This window comes from Maylandia zebra, linkage group LG5 (genome assembly GCF_041146795.1).
Source record: "Maylandia zebra isolate NMK-2024a linkage group LG5, Mzebra_GT3a, whole genome shotgun sequence".
Taxonomy (NCBI): Eukaryota; Metazoa; Chordata; class Actinopteri; order Cichliformes; family Cichlidae; genus Maylandia; species Maylandia zebra.
Window position 1 is genome coordinate 20,426,999 of NC_135171.1, and position 24,601 is coordinate 20,451,599.

The following is a 24,601-nucleotide window of genomic DNA, read 5'->3' on the forward strand; positions in this document are numbered from 1 at the left end:
ATTACCTCAGCTCAATATTAGCTTGGAATTTGATGGCAGCATTTGCATCTAATTATTCTAACTGGAAAAGCACAGCATCACTGTAAATACAGTCACGTGAAAAAAAAAGTTTGTCTGTGCAGTGGCAACTGCTGGCAACTGCTCAGTAACATGATTTGGTAAATAAAAGAGCATCTTAGCATGTTAAAGATGAGCACAACTGTCTACAAATTGTGGAGCAATTTAAGAATAATCTTCTTCAAACATTGTGAACATTTTGAATATCCTATCGTCTATAACACATAATATTGACAAAAGATTCCAAGAATCTGGAGAAATCTCCTTGTACAAAAACACAAGGCCAAAAATCAATATTGGATGCCTATAATCTCCAAGCCCTCAGACAGTACAAGAAGGCATGATCCTGCCATTGAAATCACTGCACAGCCTCAAGAACACATCCAGAAATCACTGTGACCACAGTTTGCTGTCTCATCCACAAATGCAGGCTAAAGCTTCACCGTGTAAGGAAGAAACCATAAGTGAACATGACACAGAAATGCCATAATTTTCTCTGGACCAAAGCTAATTTAAAAAGGACTGATGTGAGGTGTAAAACTGTTCCTTGGTAAGACAAATCAAAACTTGAAAATCTCCTTTGGAGAAACTGAAGACGAGAGAGGAGAGAAGAGAGGAGGACTATCCAGTTTGTTGTCAGCATTAAGTTCGAAAAGCCTGAATCTCTGATAGTATGAAAGTGCTTTAGTGCCTTTGGAATTGGCATCTTTCAAATGTGGAAATGTGCCATCAATGCAGACAGGTATATGCAGGTTTTAGAGCAACATATGCTCCCTCCCAGATGTTGCGTTTTACATGCAAGATCTTGCATATTTCAGCAAGGCAATGCTAAATCACATAATGCAGCTATTGCAACAGCATGGCTTTGTAATAGGAGAGTCCGGGTGATGAATTGGCCTGCCTGCAGCGCAGACCTTTCACCAACTGAAAACATCTGGTGTGTCATGAAATTGAATATACAACAAAGAAGAACCAGGACTGTTGAGCAGATGAAATCCTTTATCAGATAAGAATTGGACAACATTCTGTAAAGTGAGTGCTGATAATGCATAGTTCTTTGACCAGAGGGCAGCTTGCCTGTTGGCAATGTGTGTTTGAAATGCCACAAACACAACGATCAGTTGATCCAAGCAGAGTTGGGCAGAGAATAAACAAGAAGTCTGCAACTTGTTATAACTATACAACAAGTTTATTCTTAAACTCTCTCTCTCTCCATATATATATATATATATATATATATATATATATATATATATATATATATATATATATATATATATATATATATATATATATATGGAGAGAGAGAGAGAGAGAGAGAGATGTGTGTGTGTGTGTGTGTGTGTGTGTGTGTGTGTGTGTGTGTGTGTGTGTGTGTGTGTGTGTGTGTGTGTGTGTGTGATTCTCACACATGTAATGTGTACAACATAAACAGACTAGCATCAATCTTGTTACAGCTGTACAAAACTGGAACAACCACCTCCGAGCTAACAGCTTTAAAGCTCAACTTTCTATTGGATGTAATCATTTCAAAATTCTATGTGCACAGTTATCTGATGGAGAACCTCAACGAAGCTCCCAAACCTTGTAACAAGCAGTAAAATTAACTGTAAACCATGCTGTTTAGAGTTCTAAGAATTGTTTCAAGACTTGATTAATTTAAAACACTGGGTTTGAGCTTTTGGAGCCCCATAGCAGGCTAACCAAAAATCACCAGCACTGTGAAATAAATTTGATGATTAAGGTTTTACTTAAACACAATAATACACTGTTTTGTTTATGAAATTGTCAAAAATGACTGGAAATTGTGCAATTTATGTTAAATATAGAAAACAGACTTACTGTCTTTACTGCACATGGACCTCACATGGTTAAGTGTGCCGTCATTCCCCTATGAGACTTTTTTTTTTTTTTAAACACACAACCCTGTAGATTACAAAATTCTTACCTCTAACTTGCTTTCAGCCACAAATGTTTTGCAATATGTTGTCTATATTCCTCACCCTTCAAATGGGGGGAGTTTATGAAGGAAGTGTCGTGAGCTAACAATGTCTCTATCTAGTGGAGCATTAAAGAACTGCAGTTTAATGTCTATTGGAAATAAGTGAGCCATTTAAAAAACTCTAAGCATGGGATATAGATGTCCCGAGTAAATTATTTGTATAGTGTACTGTAGACGAGACAGAGACATCCACCAGATTGTCTTAGAAGCTCTTCTCAAGTTACATGTGAACAGCAACACATTCTGCTACCAGAATGTATAAAACTCCAAACATGGAGTTTTATACATGTCTTCACTTGCTGAAAAACTGGATGAATAATAAAAACATCCGCAAATACACCATCTGTGCTGTTCCCCAAAATAATCACATTATTAATAACAAATTAAATTAAAGCTGCAAGCAGCGTTATGAGGGCCCTCGCACCCCCGGCGCGTCGGGCCACGCCCAACACCTAAAACCAGCACCTCCGATCTGATGTCACATTGATGGAATTCATGCATTTAACAATCAGCTAACATTTCATCTCATTCAATCATGATTATAGTTGTCCCACTAGGTGGTGCTCTAACCATTACTGACAAATGGCATATCAAACATTTCCGAGCTCGACTCTCATCACACCTGCGACCTTTGGGAGAGATTGGACATTGTGTTTTTGAGTGCAGTGTTGGGGAGTAACGGAATACATGTACCGCCGTTACGTATTTAGAATACAAAATATGAGTAACTGTATTTCGTTACAGTTACCGTTTAAAAAGGTGGTATTCAGAATACAGTTACTTTGTTGAAATAAATGGAATACACTGGGGTACTTTCCTGTTTCATTTTGTCGCGGGTCAGGACTGTTTGGGTTTTGTTTGACAGCTAAGTTCTTTTGTTCCAGGCGGCAGCGTTACGGTTGCCATGGTTACAGGGCGACGCTCTCTCTCTCTCTGCGACTGTGTGTTTCCTGGGTGAGAGAGCGCCTTTTCTTTGTTGTTGTTGTTGTTATGCTAAGCTAACAGGCAGAATGCTACAAGCATAGCTCTAAAGAATGTAGCATCATGTTCAGTGTAGTCCGTGCTGCAGGGAGAATGGACTGCCATACACGTTATGGGTCTGTGAGCGCTAGGAGGGAGAAAGGGGGGAGTGGAAAGGTACGAGCAGTCATCGAGCAAAAACGGGAGCTGGAAGCATGTAAATATAATAATAACCACTGCAGCCAAGAAGAGTTCCTGACGAGCCCAGTTGTAAGTAAGGTATTAAGACTCGACTGTACACTGTGTTCGTGTTTTCCTCCGAAAACAACAAGTTCCGTTGGAGCAGCCTTTCAACGCCTCTCTCTGTCTGTCGCAAGAAAAGTTGACCCACACAACAAAGTAGAGCTATTTTTCGGCTACCAGCCGACAGGGACCCCGCCGTATTATGCTGGGCTTACACTGTGCGATTTTTTCAGTCGCGCGATTGAGCTCCTGCTCAAACTGTACGATTGACTCGCAGGGGTTAGAAGTTCATAGGTCACGATGCAGGGTCTCACACTATACGGCCCGATGCTCTGATGCGACCTGAGTGCTCACACTGTGCGTCCATAAAAATGAAGGTTATAACAGAAATTCTGTCGCTCGCTCTCCCTCTCCGTCTTTCACTCACACAGACACACCACCACCATCAACTTTGCTAAATTGCTAATGAAAAACATTGGTCAGGCAGCTGTGATTGAGCAGCAGTGTCGATCCAACTATTTTCAAGGTTGTTGTGGTCGTGATAATTTTGTGAGGCCACATCGAAAGGGCTCGGATGGTTCTACAGGTTGTGCCTCCCTCGCTTGTGTCCAGATCACACGCTGCACTGCCGTGCTACGCCGTCTTTTTCGCTGACATTTGTGTTTGCGCGTGCGCAGTGTGGCAAACTGCGGTGACACCCTCACGACCAAGCGATTGATGATCGGGAGCTGGTCGTGAGGTGTCAATCGCTTCTCGTTACCCCACGTATACTACACGATGCACGACGCACGATGAAGGCCAAAATCGGGCCGATCGCCAAAACGATCGCACGACTCAAAAATCGGCTCAAAATGGGCCAAAAATCGCACAGTGTGAGCCCAGCATTAGTCAGAGGTCCCTTTACTACAGTTCGGAGTCGCGGACCTTCAGTAATAGTAATAAATCACACAGCAATAGTACATTCACGTTGTTGTAAAAAGCATGATAATATTGTAGCGGGTCAGGGCTGTTCGGGGTTCTGCTTGTACAGTTATGTTTTGTGTATGTTGCCATGGTGACGGGTGACGCCCTCTCGCTGCGACGGTGTGTCCTTCCGGGGTCAGAGGGCGCCCTATGTGTGTTGTGGTTGCCGCGCTGAGCAGTTAGCTAGTGGCAGTGTGTTCTTCTGCAAATGTAATAAACGGCTGTGCTCCCTGGCTAGCTCACGGGAAGCAAGACCAAACGATACCTCCGTCTCCTCCTTGTCTGAACTCGCCACAATATATTAAGTAATCCAAAGTATTCAGAATACGTTACTGTCATTGAGTAACGTAACGGAATACGTTACAGAATACATTTTGGGGCATGTATTCTGTATTCTGTAATGGAATACATTTTAAAAGTAACCTTCCCAACACTGTTTGAGTGACAGCAGATTACTGCTTTTTGGTGAGTGATTGAAACTCCACATGTCGCCATGACCACCCCGTTTCCCTAAACGTAAAAAGCTTCGCAATTTAACATCAAAAAGGTCTTTAGATTCCACACACAGGAGAATTGTTCAATCTGATGAAATCCCTTGGAGGAGTTCGTCAAAGTATGAGGCCTGAAAAGAGGGGAAAATGTTGATAAAATTACACATTAATTTTAAAATGGCTGACTTCCTGTTGGATTTGGGATATTGCTCCAAGAGAATTTTTTGGTACATCTTGATATCTTCCATAAGCTTACCAGGTTTCAGACTCATAGATAAAACACAGAGCAGAGGCTGATGTTTTGACATTTTTTAGGGGGAACTGTGGAGCCATTTTACAATTTTCCTTAAAAATGATCACATAACAAGAAAGCCTTCATCACATTGGAGGTGTGTGCCAAATTTCAAGACTTTTTAAACTTTCCAAGCCCCTCAAAAGCAACTTTATTTTTCATGGTGAACCGCGTTGCCACCAGGGTGCGCCGTTCAGTTTAAAGTCACAATTTTCGCACTGAAGCATCATGAAGGACTGATGGTGATATTCACCACTGTTGAGGTGGCCATGATGAACCTGTGAAAATCAGTACAACAAAATGAAAGCCATGATATTTCCTGTTGCCACTAGGTGGCGCTCTGCGTATTCCTGACAATGGGCACATCAATCTGTTCAGGGCGGGTCTGACATCATGCCTGTGAAGTCTGGTACTGATCAAACTGGATTTCAGTGAGTTATACTAATTTGTTTCTTCATGGCGAGACATCCAAGTTCGCCATGCTTTCGGGGTCACACCCTTTGGCGAAAAGTCACCGTTTTCTCTGTAACCCAAGACCAACTCCTTAAGGCTTTCCTGGAGAAATTTGAGGCTGCAGATGTCGCCCATCACAATACTGTACCCCAAAGTGTAAAACATGACATTTCCTGTTCCCACTAGGTGGCGCTGTCCCTGATGTCAAATATGGAGCCTTATCATATGTGTGCTCTTTGGTCCAAATCGGACAATGTATGACAGAATGAGAGGCAATAAGATTTTCATGTCGAGTCATCGAAATTCGCCGTGGCGCCACGGCCTCACCGTATCCCGAAAACTCCAAAGCTCCGCAATTTAACATGGCCCAGGTGTGTAGTTGACACTGACCAAAAATGAAGCTTATACAACCAAATCCCAAGGAGGAGTTCGCAAAAGTTCGAGGCATGGAAATAGCAAAATTAGTGCCAAAATGTCACCTTCACTTCTAAATTGCGGACTTCCTGTTGGGTTTGCGTCAGTGGGCCAATTGACTTTTTTGTTCGTCTTGGTATGATACACATGTGTGCCAGATTTCATGTATGTAGCTCAAACGATGTGTTCGTAGGGCTGCATTTAACAAGGCACAGGTGGCGCTCTAGAGCCATTTCCCAGTGCTCATATGTAAATCCATTAAAATACGAAATTTTTCACCAGACCTGGCATGTGTGCAAAATTTCATGAGTTTTTGAGCATGTTAAAGCCCTCAAAAAGGCAATTCATTTCAATGAAAAATAAATAAATAAATGCTCGGGCCCTAATAATTTTAGTCTATGACAGATTTTGCTTTTAGTGACAAACAGGCCAAAAATGAAACATTGACTAAATTCTTCACTTCTGGCTCTTTTTGATTGATGTTTTCATTTATGAACCTGTAAGTGTATTGTTTGGTTCAGTACCATGACTCTTTTCAGTGTAAACCACACAACATGGGAGTTTATGTGATTGAAAAACCTAGAGACAAATTTTTGCCATATAAAATGCACCTGTTAAAAAACTGAAGCAGCTGTAAGGTTTTAAACATTAGGACTTTTTTTTTTTTTAAAGAAGATGAATCAGGTCCATGGCAGGTTCTCAAATTGTTTAAACACATCAAATGAATAGATGAACAACAATACATGAACTATTTTACAGTGTCATTATTAGAAACAGTGTTTGGAAAAACTAGGTACATGTCATGACTCAGTAGCTTGTAGAACCACCTTTAGAGGAAATATCTCTGTGTGGATTTGTGTGTGTGTGTGTATTCTGATTCATGTATGTGTGATCAGAAATGTGCAAATATATTTGTAAATCTTTACAGAGATTTGTTCATGTGTAATTTGGAATGTGTGTGTAACCAGATTTGCAAATGTGAAATTAAATCTGTAACCATGCATAGATGGTTTTACTCTAAGCACTGAAAATACAGACAAATCTTCTTCATCTTTGTCTTCTTGTCCATTTAGAGGTCACCATAGCAGATCATCTGCTCCATATCACCCTCTCTCCCCTCTGCATGTTCTCCTTCATTACATCCATAAAACTTGTCTGTGGTCTTCCTCTTTTCCTCCTCCAAACCATATATTAGGTCTCACCTTGCAAACTTTCCTTTTTGCTCTTGCCACTATCTGTCTTTCTGTCACAAGTCACCCCTAACACTTGTCTCCATCCACACCATCCTACACTTTCTTCTTCACTTGTCTCCTGAATTGTCCATTTCTTTCGATGATTGACCCCAGTTATTCAAACCTGTCCAGGCTCTCTTCCACCTACTCCCTACTTCCACTACAGATCAATATCATCTGCAAACATCATACTCTATGGAGACGCCTGCCTGACCTCATCTCTCAGCATGTCTATTACGAGCGCAAGGGGCTCAGGGCCGACCCCGATGTAATTGGTGAAATACTCTATATAGCTGGGAGGGCATGGTGGTTTCCCCTCATAGTTTGGGGGAAAAGACCATGGATGTCTTTCACCACTCTCTCCATTGGGGTACCCTGCAGGAAACCATTGAAGATGGACATCACCTGGAGCACCATCTCCCACAGGTCGGTGGTATGAGCAACTGCCATTTCTTTTCTCCTGTGGGTGGCTCTCACCAGCATTACACTACCATAAACAATCAAACACCAACCAGAGTCCCTTTGGAGCTTGAGACACCATGGTAATTGTTATGATATTTTGATACCACGGTAAGCATTTACAGGATATTGTTTTATACAGGAAAACTGTTACTCAATAAGGCCCATATACTAGTTGTTTTTCTCTTTCTATGTGACCCAAGAATTAATGTGTAGGACTCACAAGCTGGTACCTCAAGGTCGAAAACACCACAGAGATGAGACCACTTCCTTACTCCCATCCTCCCTTTTTCTTTATCTCCTGGAAAAGGCTCATTAAAGGCTAGGTGGTTTGTTTCAGAATTCACTAATGAAAGAACTCTGTATTTTATGTCTAGGAGTGTATTTTGCTGGGATGATCATAAATTATAGCTGAACTGATAAACTACACAAGGGATACTTTGCTCAGAAGGCAGGAAGACGTTTCCTTATTTAGTCTGTACCGGTTTGAACTGGGAAAGCTGACACACGAACCTTTTTTTTCTCTATATAAACTGCTGTGTATCAAATAAACCTTTGAGTTGATTCTGGGAAAGCAATCTGAACAGTTTCTGTATCACTTTGTTCTCCTAACTGCTCCCGATATCGTAACTAACCCAGCTGAACGGCATACCTGAGTGTTACTTTAAATAATTAGGAATCTTATAAGGAAAGGACAAAACTCTGCTTATCGCTCACGCCACGGAGGAAACCCGGGACGGCAATTTCCTTCAGTAATCTCACACAAATACCAGTTTGACGTGAACATCATTTTCATGTATCCGCCTCCACTCTGCTGCATCCATAGCAGTAAGCTTTTGGCTGATGTCTCTTCAAAAAAACCTGCAATGTTCAAGAGCTCCTGATCCAACACTGCTGACATCCATATCGAGACCAAAAGGAAGAAGGGCTCAAGTGAGTAAAGCACTGGGACCTCCACTAAGTCATCTGTAGTGAAGTGAAACCTTAAAGAGATTTTTTTGCTTCCTTCAAACTATAGAAAGCTTGTAAGGGGTTTCTCTTCCACTGTTGTTCTTTGATCTACTTACTATAGAAAGGAGCACAGTTTTTGTGTACAGAAACCCCTCTTTAAGTCCTGAATACATCTGAGGGTGGGCCAATCCCTTCCACATTCTACGGAGCTTACAGCATCAGTGCCTTAGCCTGTGGCCTACTAACATGGCCTTATGTCACATGAAGCACCATTTATGTAGATGTTTTTGCCTTCCTGCCTTCATCCTGGCCAGTACAAATCCAAAGGCTTCAAAAGCACCATTGAAAGATGCACTGTGCGCAAGAATGTCATGAAGAGACCACAAGCTAAGCCACTCTGACTGGAAGTGGCCATGTGAGCTTAGGTGCATTCCTTCAGTACCATTAGCCTGGACTTAAAATTGAAACTGCGAATAAAAGGCTTCCCAGTCAGCCTTGACATTATATGTCAGAATTTTCACATTAGCATAGAGGCTTTCCTGGTGCACATGTGCAGTTCTGTCCACATCTCCAGTGTCTGCTGGTTTCACCTAAAAGGCACACCGGGCACAAGAGCGATAGAGCCTGCAAAGCCAGCTTCAGTAGCCATTTTTGCAGTCACTTATCTGACCTGCTCTCTGCTCTTTAACCCTTCAGTCTTCGGCTAAGCCAAAATGTTCTTGATTTTCCACATCAACTTCCTGCTTAATCTTGGAGCAGTCCACCAGAAGTTTTTTTTTCTTTTAACTTTTGACATCAATTGAATCTTCCCTCTTTGTGAACATAGTGGATTAGACAATATACAGTTCTGCTCGCCATTTAAATTAAGTTTTTCATTTAATATATGCAGTTCAATTTCATGTCAACCTTCATAGTAATTGTGTTGCAAGTTACGTAGTAAATGTAGTTTAGTACTAAATGGTTAAAAAAAAAAAGATTGTTATAAAATATGGATTTTACCAGAGAGAAAAATAATTGATTTGGAACTGGTTTTACTAACTAGTAGAATTTGTGTTTATTGTGATTATTAATAGCTTTTATAGTAATTGTTTTCTTGCTTGTTTTGCAGCCTTCCCCTATGTTTCTTTCAGTATAAAGGTTCTGCATTTATATGTGTGTCTAACTCTGTATTTGTTAGTTAGCTTTTGGTAATGGTTACTCTGTGTCTCATGTTAGGTTATATACCTTTGTCCTGTTTTCAGAGAGAGAGAGGGACCTAATTTTGGTTTGTCATGTTGTCTCTCTTAGTTGTGTATTCTTGCATTTCCTGTATTTCTAGATGTTTGTTTCCTGGTGCTGCACTTTGCTTTTGAACTGTTATTTTTTTTATTTATCAGCATTGGAGGCTGTAAATATTTTGCTCCTGCATGTGGGTCCATAAAACTTTGTTAGTTATTATAATTTGTAATTTACATGTTAAATCTTTGTCGTGCAGGGTGGAGCCCTCTTCTCCTTAGAGCACGTGGCTGGTGACACCTCGACTTGGACATACTTCTTTCAGCACATTCTCAAGTCTGTGTTGTTCTACTTTGGTGATGGATGTGAGATCAGCCGGGAAACATAGAATTATGTGAAGGAAGCCAATGTCTCTGATCTCAAACTAAGACACATTGAGGCGCCGCTCAGAATACATTGAACTTTAACTCACTTTCCTCTCCTTTGTCATGTGACCAGCAGAGATAAAAAGTGCCGGTCAACTTAGAGTGATCCTTTAGTGTTGTAAAAAGAAAAGATAAACACTAAAAAGACACAAACGGTGTATAATACTGATTTTGTATCCAGCTAAAGTGACAAATGTATTTTGGTGTTTGTTATTCTGTTCCTCATCTTCAGAGACTCTTGCCTATGAAGTTACTAAAATAAATAATGACCCAGTGTAGTCCATCATGTGCTGCTCATTCATCTGAGATTGTATTTTATAACCTGGTCAGTTTTCATAGTAAAACATCAGAATTTAACTGAAGAAGCATCTTAGATGAGGGGTGAAAGACTGCAATGACCTGGATGAGCGAGAACCTTTACAGACTATTGAAAAGGGGATAAACTCTTTTTCTTTCTTTTTTTTGACATGACTCGACAATTTTTGAGAAGGAAAAAAATGATCTTATAAAAACGTGATAAAGGATGGGTGGTCAAAAACATGATTCCACCATAATGGATATGCCCATGTCCATTAAAGTTTCACTGATATATCAGTAGTCTGATATATTGTCTGAGACTGGCCTGTTACCAGTGAATTACACTGTACTGATATGCAGTAATATTGAAATATGAGCAGGTTAACTTCAGCACTACCGCCACCTACAGATATATATATTTATCATAATTTTATTAGTGCCCGCCTTAGATTCATATCAGTATTAGGGTTGGGTTCTGATGACTGTTTCCTGCATGCTTGCAGCTACTGTTTGTAACCTGATAGCTTTTTTTTATGTAGACTTTTATTTAGAAAAGCGTGACACACTTCCCGTCTGACCTCCTATCTCGCGATCATTCGCTGCTGTTTACGCGGCTTAGCTGCACGACAGTCGTGCTCCACAAAAATGACTTCTGTAATGAGATTTCTGAGCTCTATAGTAAATATATTATGCATTCCGCTTCACCTGATTCACGCCGTCGGCCTGTACGGAATATACAAGCGTATTTTACCAATTTGTATAAATCGGATGGCGAAATCGTACAATAAGAAGATGCACGATAAAAAGAAGGATTTGTTTTGCGTTTTGCCAGAGTTCAAGAAGGCTGGTGGGCAGCTCACAATTTTGGAGATTGGCTGCGGCACAGGTGCAAATTTTGAGTTTTATCCGCCTGGTAGCAGATTGATCTGTACCGACCCCAACCCGCACTTTGAGAAATATCTGACAGAAACTATGGCCAAGAACGATCACCTGAGATATGAGAGATTTGTGGTGGCGTCGGGGGAGGACCTGAGGGCAGTGGAGGACGACTCGATAGATGTTGTAGTCTGTACCCTGGTGCTCTGCTCTGTGGACGACGTGAGCCAAACCCTGCGAGAGGCACACCGCATACTGCGACCAGTGAGTGGGCTTTGCAGCAATTACTTCAGACTGAATCGAGTCCATATTAAACACTGATTGGCAGCCATGCTGTTTATGTTATTATTTGTGCTGCTTCTCTTGCGGGAGAAGAAGACGCTTCGTATCCTAAGAGTCTGTCGTTGTCTAGAGTCAATATATTTTCATGAAAGTTATAATTGTCGAAGTGTTCTCTATCGCTTTAACAATTGTGAGCTTTAGGACACGTGATCGTGATAAGCGGGTACTGCCACCTTCCCTTGGTGGATTTTACTGCCTTCCAGCTGTGGTTCTGCATCAATCAGTAAAAGTTGAAGAGTCATCAAGAAAACAACTGCAGTGTTCACGCTTTAAAAAGTTTATCATCATTTTCTGTTTGATTGTACAACATAAACATTACTTAAATTTATTAGAGACCACCTGTTATATCCAACAGCAATAGTGAAATCAGTTCTTAGTTTCCAATATCAGTCCAATAGGCACTAAGTCACTAGATGGACAGTAATAGCACTTTGTACCATGCACCTTTTTAATCTGTCTCCAGTTTAAGGCATTTAGGTCTGTTTTATGGGATTCCATATTAATTTAAAGCAATATTAATTAAATTATTAGATCATTATAGTGCATATATTTCTTAAGAATATTGTTTTATACATTACATTTTTAATTTATTGGATATGTGTGAAAAGCAATTTTCCTTGATCAAGAGGAAGACGCCCAACTTCCATGGATGTGTCAGATGCAGTGAGGTATTCTGTTTAACATAAAAAGCGATTTCCTGCATTTTGCAAGAAACGAATGCCAAAAACTGATTGCACCTTTGATCTCATGACAGGAATGTTGTTTCAGGCTGAGAATGACTTGGAGTAATTAATTAGAGATATGTTTGACAGGCCAACAAGTCATTTACACACAGTTTAAATACTGGCAAAGTGACTTTTACATGTATTTTACAAAAGTTCTTTACTTTAACAGTAAATAACTGTATTTTGGCATCTTATTAAAAAACAAATTGATGTTGTTGACCATTTTATCTATGTATTTATTTATTTTAACACAGTTTTTTTTCTCCTCCTCTTACCTCATGTAGTGTATTTTCGTTGTTTTTCCTATCAGCCTACCTTTCTGACATGTCTCCCCAATGTGATGTTTGTGTAAAGTTGGTCAGAAGGTTCCTTTGTGAGTGCGCATGCGCCATTAGCGTGCTGCCTGCTGTAACCCCTAATTTCCCTCGGGATGAATAAAGTATTCTGATTCTGATTCTAAATTTGAAGAGTTCCTGGATTAGAACAATAATTGCATTTAGCATTGAAAATAACATTTTGATTAAAGAGTTTGTACTAGTGGATTAACCATTACAGAAAGATTAAACCAGTGATTTTGGTAGTTGCTAGTATTGTTAATTTAGGCACTTGTGGCACTTGTAGGAGGTTAAAAACGTACACATCCCATTGAGACATGCTACAACATATAAAACAACACTGGTTAGAAGTTCTTGAATGGTAGGCTAAAACTCCTTATTGTTAAAATCCTGCATAAACATTTCACAAGGGTAATACTGGCAGCCATATTTTTCACATTACTACAAAGCATTGTGTGTCCAATGTAGGCTGTAAATTTCACTTCATGCTTGTATTAATAATTTTTTGAACAGGAAAAATAAGTTTAATGCTTGTAAGTACGGTGCTGTGAAAAAGTATTTGCCCTGCCTGAATCCTTATGTTTTTGCATATTTCTCACACTTACATGTTTGAAATCATTGAACAATTCATCAAAAATGTAATACTGGGCAAAGGTCATCCAAGTAAATGCAAAATGCAGTTTTTAAATGATGATTTCATTTATTAAGGGTTAAAAAGTTATCCAAACCTACCTGGCCCTATATGAAAAAGTAATCACTCCCTAAACCTGGTAACTGGTTTTTCCACCCTTGACAACAAGAACTGTTATCAAGTGTTTGTGATAACTGGAATCAGTCTTTCACATGTCTGTGGAGGAATTCTAGGCAACTCTTGTGTTTTAATTCAGCTACACTGAAGGGTTTTTGAGCATGAATGGCTGTTTATGGCTATGTCAAAGGATCTCAAACTTACTTCACTCTAGACTTTGGCTAGGCCACGCCAAAACCATTTCTTTTTTTTGAGCCATTCAGAGGTGGACTTGCTAGTGTTTCGGATTATCGTCCTGCTGCATAATCCAAATAACCTTGAGATTTAGGACATGAATTGATGGCCGCACAGTCTTAGGGATCTTTTTCAGTAAACAAATTTCTCAGTCTTTAGATGATGTTCTGTTTTTTGTTTTTTTTTCTGTCCTCCTGGATGAGACATTGATGTTTTCTTCGAGTGATTTTGGTAGGCTGGCCACAGATACAAAAGCTCACCACTGTTTTGGTTGGTTGTGTTTTTTTGTTGGGGATGTATTTTTTCTGTTTATCAATTTGTGTGTTCTGTAGTAGATCTTAAGACGAAATGAGCGCCTACGTGTTTGCCAGTTAAACTATTAATTTACCACTCATTACCCAATATTGACACACTTTATAGTTTACATGTTAAATCTTTGTCGTGCAGGGTGGAGCCTTCTTCTTCTTAGAGCACGTAGCTGGTGACACCTCGACTTGGACGTACTTCTTTCAGCACGTTCTCCAGCCTTTGTGGTACTACTTCGGTGACGGATGTTGGATCGTCCGGGAAACATGGAAATATGTGGAGGAAGCCGGATTCTCTGATCTCAAACTAAGACACATTGAAGCGCCACTCTTCTTCATAATGAAACCTCACATCTCGGGCTATGCTGTCAAATAAATTCAGTCTGATTGTCTTTTTAGGGAGCCCCCCCACCCCCTTCCAAAACACACAGACACACACAACCAGCTTCTGAATACGCTGAGCATTAACTGCCTTTTTCCTCTCCTATCATGTGACCACCAGTAATAGAAACCACCAGTCACCTTAATACTATTTTTTTATTAGAGTGAGCCATTAGTGTTGTACAAAAAAGATGAACACTAAAAAGACAACCTTACATAGACAGCACACAACTCTAATTTTGAATCCAGCTAAAGTGACAAATACATTGTGGTGTTTCATCCTCCATTCCTCATTCCCAAATTGCTTGCCGGGAAAAAAATTGTCTTAGTGTTTGTGAGCTATGGGGATTGATTTGTACCTTTTGTGATTAAAATCAGATAAAATTTATATTTTTTGCTGTTATTTAGGTGACTGTGTCAAAACAGCAGCAATTAAAAGTCTTTATCCCACTGAGTTTGTTTTCTTTCAAAGATTGGGAGGAACTTGGTGTTGCTTTCACTCTCATGTAGGCTGCACTGCATTTCCAGCACCTCCTGGTGTCAATGAGAGGCGTTGGTCACGTGTTAAAGATTATAATCTTTTGAGCTTCTTAAGTCGTTCATCTTCAGGTGCCACAGCAAAGTTTCAGGTAAGCTCGGTGAGAAATGAAGGTTTGTCTAATGAAATTATGCAGACTGCTTTGTTCAGCCTTGAGTCTGCCCTTGCACGCAATGCAGGTCATAGGGCTGCGTGGCATGTACAAACGCCTTTTTCCCTTGCTCGCCTACAATGTGACATTTTCATACAACGACAAAATGCACAGAGTCAAGAGGGAGCTTTTCCGAAACATGGCCAAATTTGCAGATACCGATGGCACCCTCCGCCTGCTGGAGATCGGGTGCGGCAGCGGAGCTAACTTCAAGTTTTACCCTCACGGCTGCACGGTGATCTGCACTGACCCCAACCCGCACTTCGAGAAGTACCTGCGGATGAGCATGGACGCAAACCAGCATCTGACTTACGACAAGTTTATGTGCGTCTCCGGGGAGGACATGCGGGGAGTACGAGACGGCTCTGCGGACGTTGTTGTCTGCACCTTAGTCCTGTGCTCTGTCAGCAATGTGCAGCAGGTCCTGCAGGAGGCCCGGCGCGTTCTCAGAACAGTAAGTAACGTCTCGGTGCTGCCTTCAGGCTCAGTAGGATTTATTTTATTTGCTGCTAACGCGCATGAATGGCATTGCAGTCGGTTACATGAGGTCGGCTAGTAAATTCATTATGTGGCATTAAACACACTCGGTGTGTTATTACCACCATTTCCCGGCTTCTTGTAGAGCAGTGGACAACATATCCAATTTAACTGAGTCTTATTTACATCGCGTTACATCAGAACAACAACCTACTCTCAACATGCTTTACATCAGATGAGCCCCAGGCACTTGGCAACAGTGAGAAGGAAAAACTCCCTTTTAACAGGAGGAAACCTCTGGCAAAACCAGGTTCAGGGAGGAACAGCCATCTGCCACAACGGGTTGGGGTAATTTTAACCCAGAAATCATCTTATGCAATGAATCTGGTTAAAATATATCACCGGCTGCTTAAAAAGTATTTGGCCCCAACTTCCGCCAATATGAAAAGCTAGGGCTAGAGACTGGGTAAATATCTGTAGCTCTAGAAGCCCTTCTTCCAGAAGTACTCAACATGTAGTATAGTCAGTGGCATCTCAAGTGATGAAATGAAATGAAGCCATTCTACAAAGTATTAGACTGGTTTCTCTGTGAAGTATCTACTTATGCAGATTTTGCATCATCTGTGGTTGACCCACTGAAGGTGATATTTTACCTGAACCTCACACGTCTTGCATGGCATTTGAACAACTCTGTTAAATATTTTAAGTTAAAATATGCAAAAGACCGCACTTTTAAAGTAGACTTCTTTTTCCCTTTATGCTTGTCAAGAATATTTTTTACTGTTAGCAAATCCTAAAATATCTGATAGATGTATGACTCCAATGGAGTCCAATGGTTATACTGGAATCGCCACACCCCTTCTTTGTCACACTTCATCTAGTTTGAACCAGTATCAGCCAGAAAGTCAGCCCCAGTGTATGTATAACCAGCATTACACAACCACACATGAACACAATGTAATCTTTTTTGCTGACTGTGTTTCAGGGTGGCGCCTTCTACTTTTTGGAACATGTTGTCTCAGATTCTTCATCCTGGACATACTTTTTGCAGTATGTGTTTGAGCCTCTCTGGTGCTTTCTCGGGGATGGATGCATGATTACCAGAGCAACATGGAAAGATATAGAGGTAGCTGGTTTTTCCGAGCTTAACTTGAGACACATTGATGCTCCAGATGTCAGTTTGATGATCAGGCCACACATCATGGGATATTGTATTAAATGACGGCATGGTGGACTGTGGAGTTTATATTAAAACATTCAGGTTATACAGTGACATACATCCTAAAGCAACACTTGTAATGGCCTGTCCAGAGTTCACATATGAATTTCAAACTACTAGTTGAGGTCCAAGTTCAGGCTGGAGGTTTATTTTGAAAGGCAGCCCATCTGAGTGCACACAAGTTTAAAATTCTGAAAAAAACCTGAAATTATTTTCATTCATCCCTGTAATTATAACAGATCTGCTTACATTTTTATTGCAATACATTAGCCACACTACATAAATTGAGTGAAAATATATTTATTTACACAATCAGCAACATTTCATTTACTGTTTTGTTCTCCTTTCCCTTCCCTCCCATGATGTATATAATAAATATTACCTGGACACTGTGCTTTTTTTCCCTGATTGTCTAAGGAACGGCCATAAAACACCCAAACAAACCACACTTAATTTTGTTTGTTTCCTTTCTCTCTTACCTTTTATATTGCATTGCACAAATATAAGGAATGACAATTGTAACATCTCCGTATAGGGAAATGAGGGGAAATGCTGGTTCATAAAATAAACAAAATATGTCTGTGTAGTAATTATATAGTCAAATTTCTGCAGATGTTGTTAAAGAAAAAAAAATCCAACAGCAAAGTTAAAAAAAAAACAAGAAAAAAAGGAAAGGGATACATTTAGAAACTGAGACTCAACATTAAAGCTCACAATTTCACATCTCCCATTATTAAAAATGTACACAACTATAAATGTTATAGCATTAGCATTTTTTAAAAACAGCAGGTGGAAAAATGGCCAATTTGTATTTTTTTCCCGAGTAAATGTCACTGCTATAAATCACTTTTTTTTTATATATCAAACAGAGTAAAAAAACAAAACAAAAAACAAAACCCTGTAGAATCTCAGCCTGAAATGAAGTGTTCCCAGAAACCCCATCACGTCCAAATGGCTGAGGTGCACCACTGTCACACTACGTCCCAATCCATGAACATTATTCACACAGGTTAACCTGTTTTAACACAATAAAGATCTTTTAATGTTTTGAGTTCTTCAATCAGAGTCTTGTTTTGGTTCTCGAGAACAGCTACGCGGTTTTCCAGGCATTTAACATATTCCTTTTTCTTCCGTCGACATTCACGGGCTGCCTCTCTGAAAACAGGAAAAAAAAAAGTGTTTCACAATGTGCACTATAAACTTATTGATACGGTGATAGAGGATTTTGTCCAATCCCTACCTCCCCAACTATAACTATAACCATAAAATGAATGTACACAAAGTAAAAGCACCTGGGGCATTTTCACACCTATAGATTGTTTTTTCGGGTCCAAATCAGTTGATGATTTTGTAAACTTATAGCTTTTTCATACAACTTGTTAAAGCTTCCCCATCCAGGCGGAATATGAGACCTTGTTTTACTCACAAATACACTGTGGATTTACCTGTTTTTTGCGAGCCTAATTTCTCTTTTCATTGTTGGATCATCAGTTTTAGTCTGGGACAGTCCCACAGGAGACGTCATAACTACAGTCTGAGGCAAGGAAGTGGATGTGGGTGCTGTGCGGATCTGGTACGTCTGCACTTCTCCTCCTGCACCTGTGTGGAACAATAGTCAAAGAATTACAACTGGAAAAACAAGAGTTTTGCATGCAGGCATGAGTTAAGATGCTTGATCAGTAATTACTTCTCAGTTGACCAGAACTATGTACAGTGGTATAGTCCAACAAGACATATGTTACTTCACTTGGCACACACGAGGAATTCTTGTGTTCACCTGAAATTTGAATTATTACTGCTCGGGTTTGTTGGCCTTTTTTCTACCCCTCTTATTTCAAAAGATTTCAAACCTATGTGACTCAACTAGCAGTTTGGGTTTGTTTTTCAAATAAACAATAATTAGACTGAAAAATAAAAAGACATCTTGTTGGAAGTAAGATGGTTCTTATAAAGAACCTTACAAGCTGTATTTGGCAAGTTACTACACACATACCACTGAGCAGATAAAATCTAAGAATGTAAAGATTTTCAGACACAAGGCCACTACACAATATGCTGCATGGTAGGTAAGTATTTAGTGTAGTATGTGTGTTTTTCCATATTCTACTGGTCCGTGGTATGTACTACAGGATGTTGGAGTAAGCTCCAGGAAGACTTGTGACTGGATTTACTTTTTTGATTGCCAATCCTACATTGTTCTTGTAGTCAGAGCCCCTTGATAAGGCACCGTCATCTGACCGGAACACGTTATGAGAGAGCATAATTTAGCTGAACACATTTAAGCTCACAAAAAAGTAATCAGGAAAAAACTGCTTGAAAACTCTGGCAAATTTTATTGACTCACCTTGTACAACAACCTGATTGCTAGGCACCAGTATCTGCTGTCCATCGGGTGTCTGGGCATACTGAAGGATGGTGGTGCTTGACTGGGCTCCACCAGAGTTGGCCATGGTGACAGCCTGAAGTCCCTGAATGCCTTCGGACCCTGGAGATGCCAGCTGGATTGTGCCATTTGCAGCTATGGTAACTAGAAAAAAATTACACAAAGAGTATTAGAAGCTGGTAAAGCAAAAGTAAAAGTTACATTTTTTGTGAGTAGCTCAAGTACTACAAAAATTCTAACTTTCAGTATAGCGCTCCATGTATATAGAGCTCTTTTCCATATATATATATTTTACATTTCAAGGCAATTCTTAATTTTGCAAGTCAGCGAGAAAGATTTTGTAGGTTCTCCTTTCAAGTATAACCGAAGGGAAAAGCTCTTACTGTACTGGCCGCTGCTGGTCTGGTAGATTGGTGTGGTTGGTACTGTAACACCCGTAACTCCTGTGGATGTGGGACTGCTGTCCTTTCCCTCAATGTGTGCCACTTCCTCTGCTGAAAGGTCATTCAGGATTTTTCTATAATGTGAAAAAATGACAGTTCCTGAATTGTTGTTTATTAAACAAGAACTGGGTTTTCAGTTTCTTTTTGTTTGTTTGTTTTCCTTACCGATATGAAGGCCGCCTCGCCAGTATTTCTCTGGTTTTTTGAGTTGCTGCTCCACTGTCTGATGAATCCTGTGAGTCTTCACTGTCTGTACCCAGGGCCTTGAAAGTAGGTGGTCAATTATGATATAAAAACAATTTAAGCAAAAGGTCCATTTGAAAATAAAATAAATACAGAGCTGAGAAAAGCAGCCGGTCTTACATGTGTATTTTGCCCCTGAGGGGACTGAATGACTGATGACTGTGCAGACTGGATCACACCCTGAACCTGAAACTGACCACCAGGCAGCTGCACAACAGCTACAGGAGAACCACCCAGTGACATCTGGAAAAAAAACACAGAAAAGTTCTAAATGTCAAAAAACTGTATGTTTGACATAGTAGCTTGGTGTCAGTGAGTGTGTGTGTGTGTGTGTGTGTATACATACACACAAGTGTGCTCCGAACTTTTGAGAACAACAGAAATATTAATAAGGATATAAGGAAATTTTCACTCAAATTTACACACAACATACTTTTTATTTTTGCCATATTTAGCCACGAAGCTTCCTGTGGCACGCCGGTGTAGTTTTAGTAGAGGTAAATTCGTCTTTAATTGTTCACAAAAGCTTTTCCCCTCCCTTTTTTAAAAGACATTCAGTAGCAAGGGCAATATCCAATTAGTATGACTAAAAATAACAAACTATAAAAGGATATCTTAAGAAAAATTATCTTTAAAATTATTATTTATAAACCCGACAAGCTGATAACAATATGATTCCACATAGTTGCTTTTTGTCACATGTAAGTCTTCATTTATCCTCATTTGGACACCATGTACTTTAAGTGGATAGTTCATAGATATTGTGACCTTAATAGTACTACAGATATGAATTGAAACAGCTTTATGAAATAAGAAGCAAGATTAAGCCAAGCAGACTTACTACACTACAACCTAGAATGTATTTGGTTTTTTCGTTTCAATTTTTCTTTAATCCATTTTAAGTAAACAAATTTAAGGTGTGTGACAGCAAGAGTTGAAAACAAAAAACTTCATGAATGAACCTAAACATGAAGCTGTAACAAAAGGTCAGATATGCGCTTTCAGCCTGGCATTCATAAGTGGCCTTGTATTATCAGCAGTGCGAGAGCAGCTGTAGTATAGCAGTGATACTTCTTAATGCATTTTGAATCTATTAGTTACCTGGTGGCCTATCTGTGAGAACTGAGAGGTTGTGATGGTAGTGGGAATGGTTGCAGTCTGTGACTCAATGCCATTGCTGACCTGCTGTACTTCTTCCATAGTAACTGGGAAGAAATAAGTCATTACCGTTTCATAGTGGCGCTAGTGTTAACAACAACTTTCTGTGGCGGGGTGGTACGCCTGTGACATGTTGTAACCAATCCGCTGTGGCCTTCTCTGCTTCTTTTCCTCTACTACTTAACACCATTAATACAATCACTGTGAAGAATATATGAGCGGTCAAATCACAGTTTATTTAATTATTCTGCAGTTTAAAAAACATGAATTACAGCCAACTAAAAAAAAACAACTTCCTCTTTGGTTAGGTCGCGCTAGCCCAAATGCAACTAACGTTGCAAAGGAGTTACGAAACATGCCTAGGCCCGACAGTCAACAGTTTCAACTTTTTTTTCTTTATTCATTTATTGCTAATTTTACAATGTGCAACTTCCATCCCAAGCAAACGTTTTCGGGTGAAATAAAAGCTCCTCACTGCTAGAATGATCTAGATCACTAAGGTTACACTTGCTAGTTAACGGTAGCTAACGTACAGTAAAACGGATGTTGAGCAGTTTAAATCTTATAAATCGATTTCATAGCAACATCCGAGGCAAGTTTCTCTCCTCCGATTCAAAGGATGGACAAGCTTTTGTCTGAATGAGCAAATATGTGCAACTCTGTCACTGGCACGCAAGTTACCGCGTCAACAGACGTCAGCGATACGGGGAGCCATTAAGCTAACTACACCTTCCCTTTTCGTAAAACGGCGAGGAGTTGACGAAGTAGCAGCCGCCATTACCGCCACAGCCGAGCAGACAGCCACACGAGCACAAAATTGCCGCTCAGGCAGCTGAAATTTACCTTTTCAAATGCAGAGAAGCTGCTCTCGCTCACAGCGTGGACTTCCTGCGATTTGGGTATAGACCTTTGATCAAAAAAAGTAATCCTAAAAGTACTTAGCACCGAAGGCTAAAAGGCTAAAAACATAAAGATGTCAGCTAAAAAAATCGCTGACCACTTTTTTCCCAAAGGAAATGGGCGGTGCTGCTAAAGCAAAGACGCATTACGTAACAGTTTCTTTAGGCTTTGTGATTGGTGAGAAGAGTTTGAACAACTAGTAAACACAGAGAAATGAAAAGTTTACTTCATTATGTTTTCAGGGAATAAAGACAATTCTGACTATTCGAGCTGCAACATTTTCTGAGATGTTGACTTGAAGAAGGTTCATTTAAACGGATCAAAGAATGACAGGTGTGAAATGCTCTATCTGTGGACAGCCTCCATCTTCTCATTTGTTTTTGTCTTCATGTTAATGGTTAATATAGTTGACAACATTTTCTCTGATTCTTCTCTAGTTGTTGCTGATTATGCATTTTATATTATTCATGTAGTGCAGGTTCTTGCCACGTTCTACGCATTCTCAAATCAAAATTTGCACACAAAAGGCCAATTTTTTTTCTTGCTTTTAATGAGACAACAAACTCAACTATCTATGATATTACACACACACACACACACACACACACACACACACACATATATATATATATATATATATATATATATATATATATATATATATATATATATATATATATGACTTTGTGCAGAGCATTCAAGACTAAATGTTTGCAACTTTTTAATGTCGTCCTTCTGTCCTTTTGAGTTTGATATCTAATTTGATTTTTCTTTTTATGATTCTGTCCTGATTTGATGACGCTAGTGTCTTCTTAGTTATTTTTGTTTTTTAATTATGTTTTAAATAGAAGTTGTAATTTTTTTACTATATCTATGTGATTTAGTAATCGATTGGGGCGATCGTGGCTCAAGAGTTGGGAGTTCGCCTTATAATCGGAAAGTTGCCGGTTCGAGCCCCGGCTTGGACAGTCTCGGTCGTTGTGTCCTTGGGCAAGACACTTCACCCGTTGCCTACTGGTGGTGGTCAGAGGGCCCGGTGGCGCCAGTGTCCGGCAGCCTTGCCTCTGTCAGTGCGCCCCAGGGTGGCTGTGGCTACAATGTAGCTTGCCATCACCAATGTGTGTGTGAATGGGTGGATGACTGGATATGTAAAGCGCTTTGGGGTCCTTAGGGACTATTAAAGCGCTATATAAATACAGGCCTTTTTTTTTTTTTAACATTTAAATTTGACAAAAATATTACATATTTTTTAGATCATGTATAATGTAGTATGTTTTGTTGTTAACGCTTCTTAGACACTTGCCACTTTTATGTACGCATGTAATTTAATTTAGTTCACATGAATTTAATTTATATAATGCCAAATCACAACAACAGTCACCTCAAGGTGCTTTATATTGTAAAGTGTAGACCCTACAGAAAATGGAGAAAAATCCAGCAATCAAACAACCCGCTTGGCCAAAGTGGGAAGAAAGAACTCCTTTTTAACAGGAATAAACCTCAGGCTGAACCAGGTTCAGGGAGGGGGTTAGGGGTGAAAAAAATCTCAGTACCAGTAAAAAAAAAATCCCCTCTGAAGTCGCATCAATGGTTTGACCCATTTGCTAAAAGTTATGTTCATGTTTGTTGCATATCTTTTAAAAGACTGATATGTTTTCAGCTCGGAGTCAGTGACAGCTGTGCAAATGTAAATCTCAAACTCCATGAGGCAATTTTTTTCAGATTTGACACAAACTGACACAGGCATGAACTAGTTATGGTGATTATGGTCAAGGTCATTGTGACCTTACAAAACATGTGCAAAATTATTGGTAGAACTGCAGAGCCTGTTACTTGAGAATATGACCCAGGTTATTCTGTAATAGGTTCAAAAGATGTATCCTATAGAAATACACTCACTAAATGTCTGTGTGCAGGTGTGCCTGCTGAAAATATGGCAGTGCAGAAAAGATAAGACTGCAGCTCTGTAAACCTACAGTGTGTCTAAGTGAGTGACTTATGTAATTTTTCACAGAAAAAAGGTGTTGAGTTGTTTTCACATCCTTTCAGAGAGAATCAAGACTTCTACTGCATATAGTGTGGAGTAGGTAGAAGTTACTGTAAATGAAGCACTTACACTTAACTTACACTTTGTTATGTGCTCCCATTCAGCAGCTCCTTAACAAAAATTAAAATTTAAAAAAATCACCCATTCCCATGGTAGCGCGTCAATGTATTTAGGCATGTGGAAATGGTCAAGACAACTTGCAAGAGCAGTTGTCCCCTAAGAAGGGGGATTTAATGTAACTTTGAACATGGTATCCTTGCTGGTGCCAGAGTGATCTGAGAGTTTCAGTAACTACTGATGTATTGGGATTTTCCCCACACAGGCATCAATAGAGTTTACTGAAAATGATTGGAGAAAGAGAAAATATCCAGTGAGCAGCAGGTCTCTATGTGAAAATGTGCTTTTGATGCCAGAGGCCAAATTGCTTCTCCCGATAGGAAAAGACGATAATTCAAATAACAACTTGTTACAACCAAACTATGCAGAAATACAAGACATCTACCTTTGAAGTAGATGGGCTACAGCAGCAGAAGACCTCATCGGGTGCCAGGTTTGTCAAGGCTAAAATTCACATGGGCTCACTAAAATTGGAAAAACGTTTCCTGGTCTGCTAAGTTTCGATTTCAACATTTGGATGGCAGG

General features: G+C 39.8%; 3 protein-coding genes across 5 annotated transcripts; 2 read left to right on the forward strand and 1 right to left on the reverse strand.

Moving 5' to 3' along the window:
* The first annotated feature begins 11,024 nt into the window (after positions 1–11,024).
* tmt1a.1 (thiol methyltransferase 1A, tandem duplicate 1) lies at positions 11,025–14,850 on the forward strand. The gene is made up of 2 exons (XM_004544926.6): positions 11,025–11,594; positions 14,162–14,850. The coding sequence occupies exons 1-2, from the start codon at positions 11,100–11,102 to the stop codon at positions 14,393–14,395; spliced, it is 729 nt and encodes a 242-aa protein (XP_004544983.2). The 5' UTR covers positions 11,025–11,099; the 3' UTR covers positions 14,396–14,850.
* A 93-nt stretch (positions 14,851–14,943) lies between these two features.
* On the forward strand, positions 14,944–17,177 carry LOC101484749 (thiol S-methyltransferase TMT1A). Of its 2 annotated transcripts, XM_004544925.6 has the most exons (3): positions 14,944–15,029; positions 15,204–15,543; positions 16,552–17,177. In XM_004544925.6, exons 2-3 carry the CDS (start codon positions 15,229–15,231, stop codon positions 16,786–16,788), a joined length of 552 nt encoding a protein of 183 aa, XP_004544982.1. In that variant the 5' UTR covers positions 14,944–15,029; positions 15,204–15,228; the 3' UTR covers positions 16,789–17,177. The 2 variants fall into 2 exon arrangements, with proteins under 2 accessions (XP_004544982.1, XP_004544981.1); XM_004544924.6 differs by having other exon boundaries at positions 14,979–15,543.
* Positions 17,070–22,044, reverse strand: atf1 (activating transcription factor 1). Of its 2 annotated transcripts, XM_004544922.5 has the most exons (8): positions 21,856–22,044; positions 20,956–21,059; positions 19,975–20,097; positions 19,777–19,874; positions 19,552–19,685; positions 19,130–19,312; positions 18,231–18,384; positions 17,070–17,940 (listed from the first exon to the last, which is right to left on the reverse strand). In XM_004544922.5, exons 2-8 carry the CDS (start codon positions 21,052–21,054, stop codon positions 17,796–17,798), a joined length of 936 nt encoding a protein of 311 aa, XP_004544979.1. In that variant the 5' UTR covers positions 21,055–21,059; positions 21,856–22,044; the 3' UTR covers positions 17,070–17,795. The 2 variants fall into 2 exon arrangements, with proteins under 2 accessions (XP_004544979.1, XP_004544980.1); XM_004544923.5 differs by lacking the exon at positions 20,956–21,059 and having other exon boundaries at positions 21,856–22,042.
* Between the last annotated feature and the right edge of the window lie 2,557 nt (positions 22,045–24,601).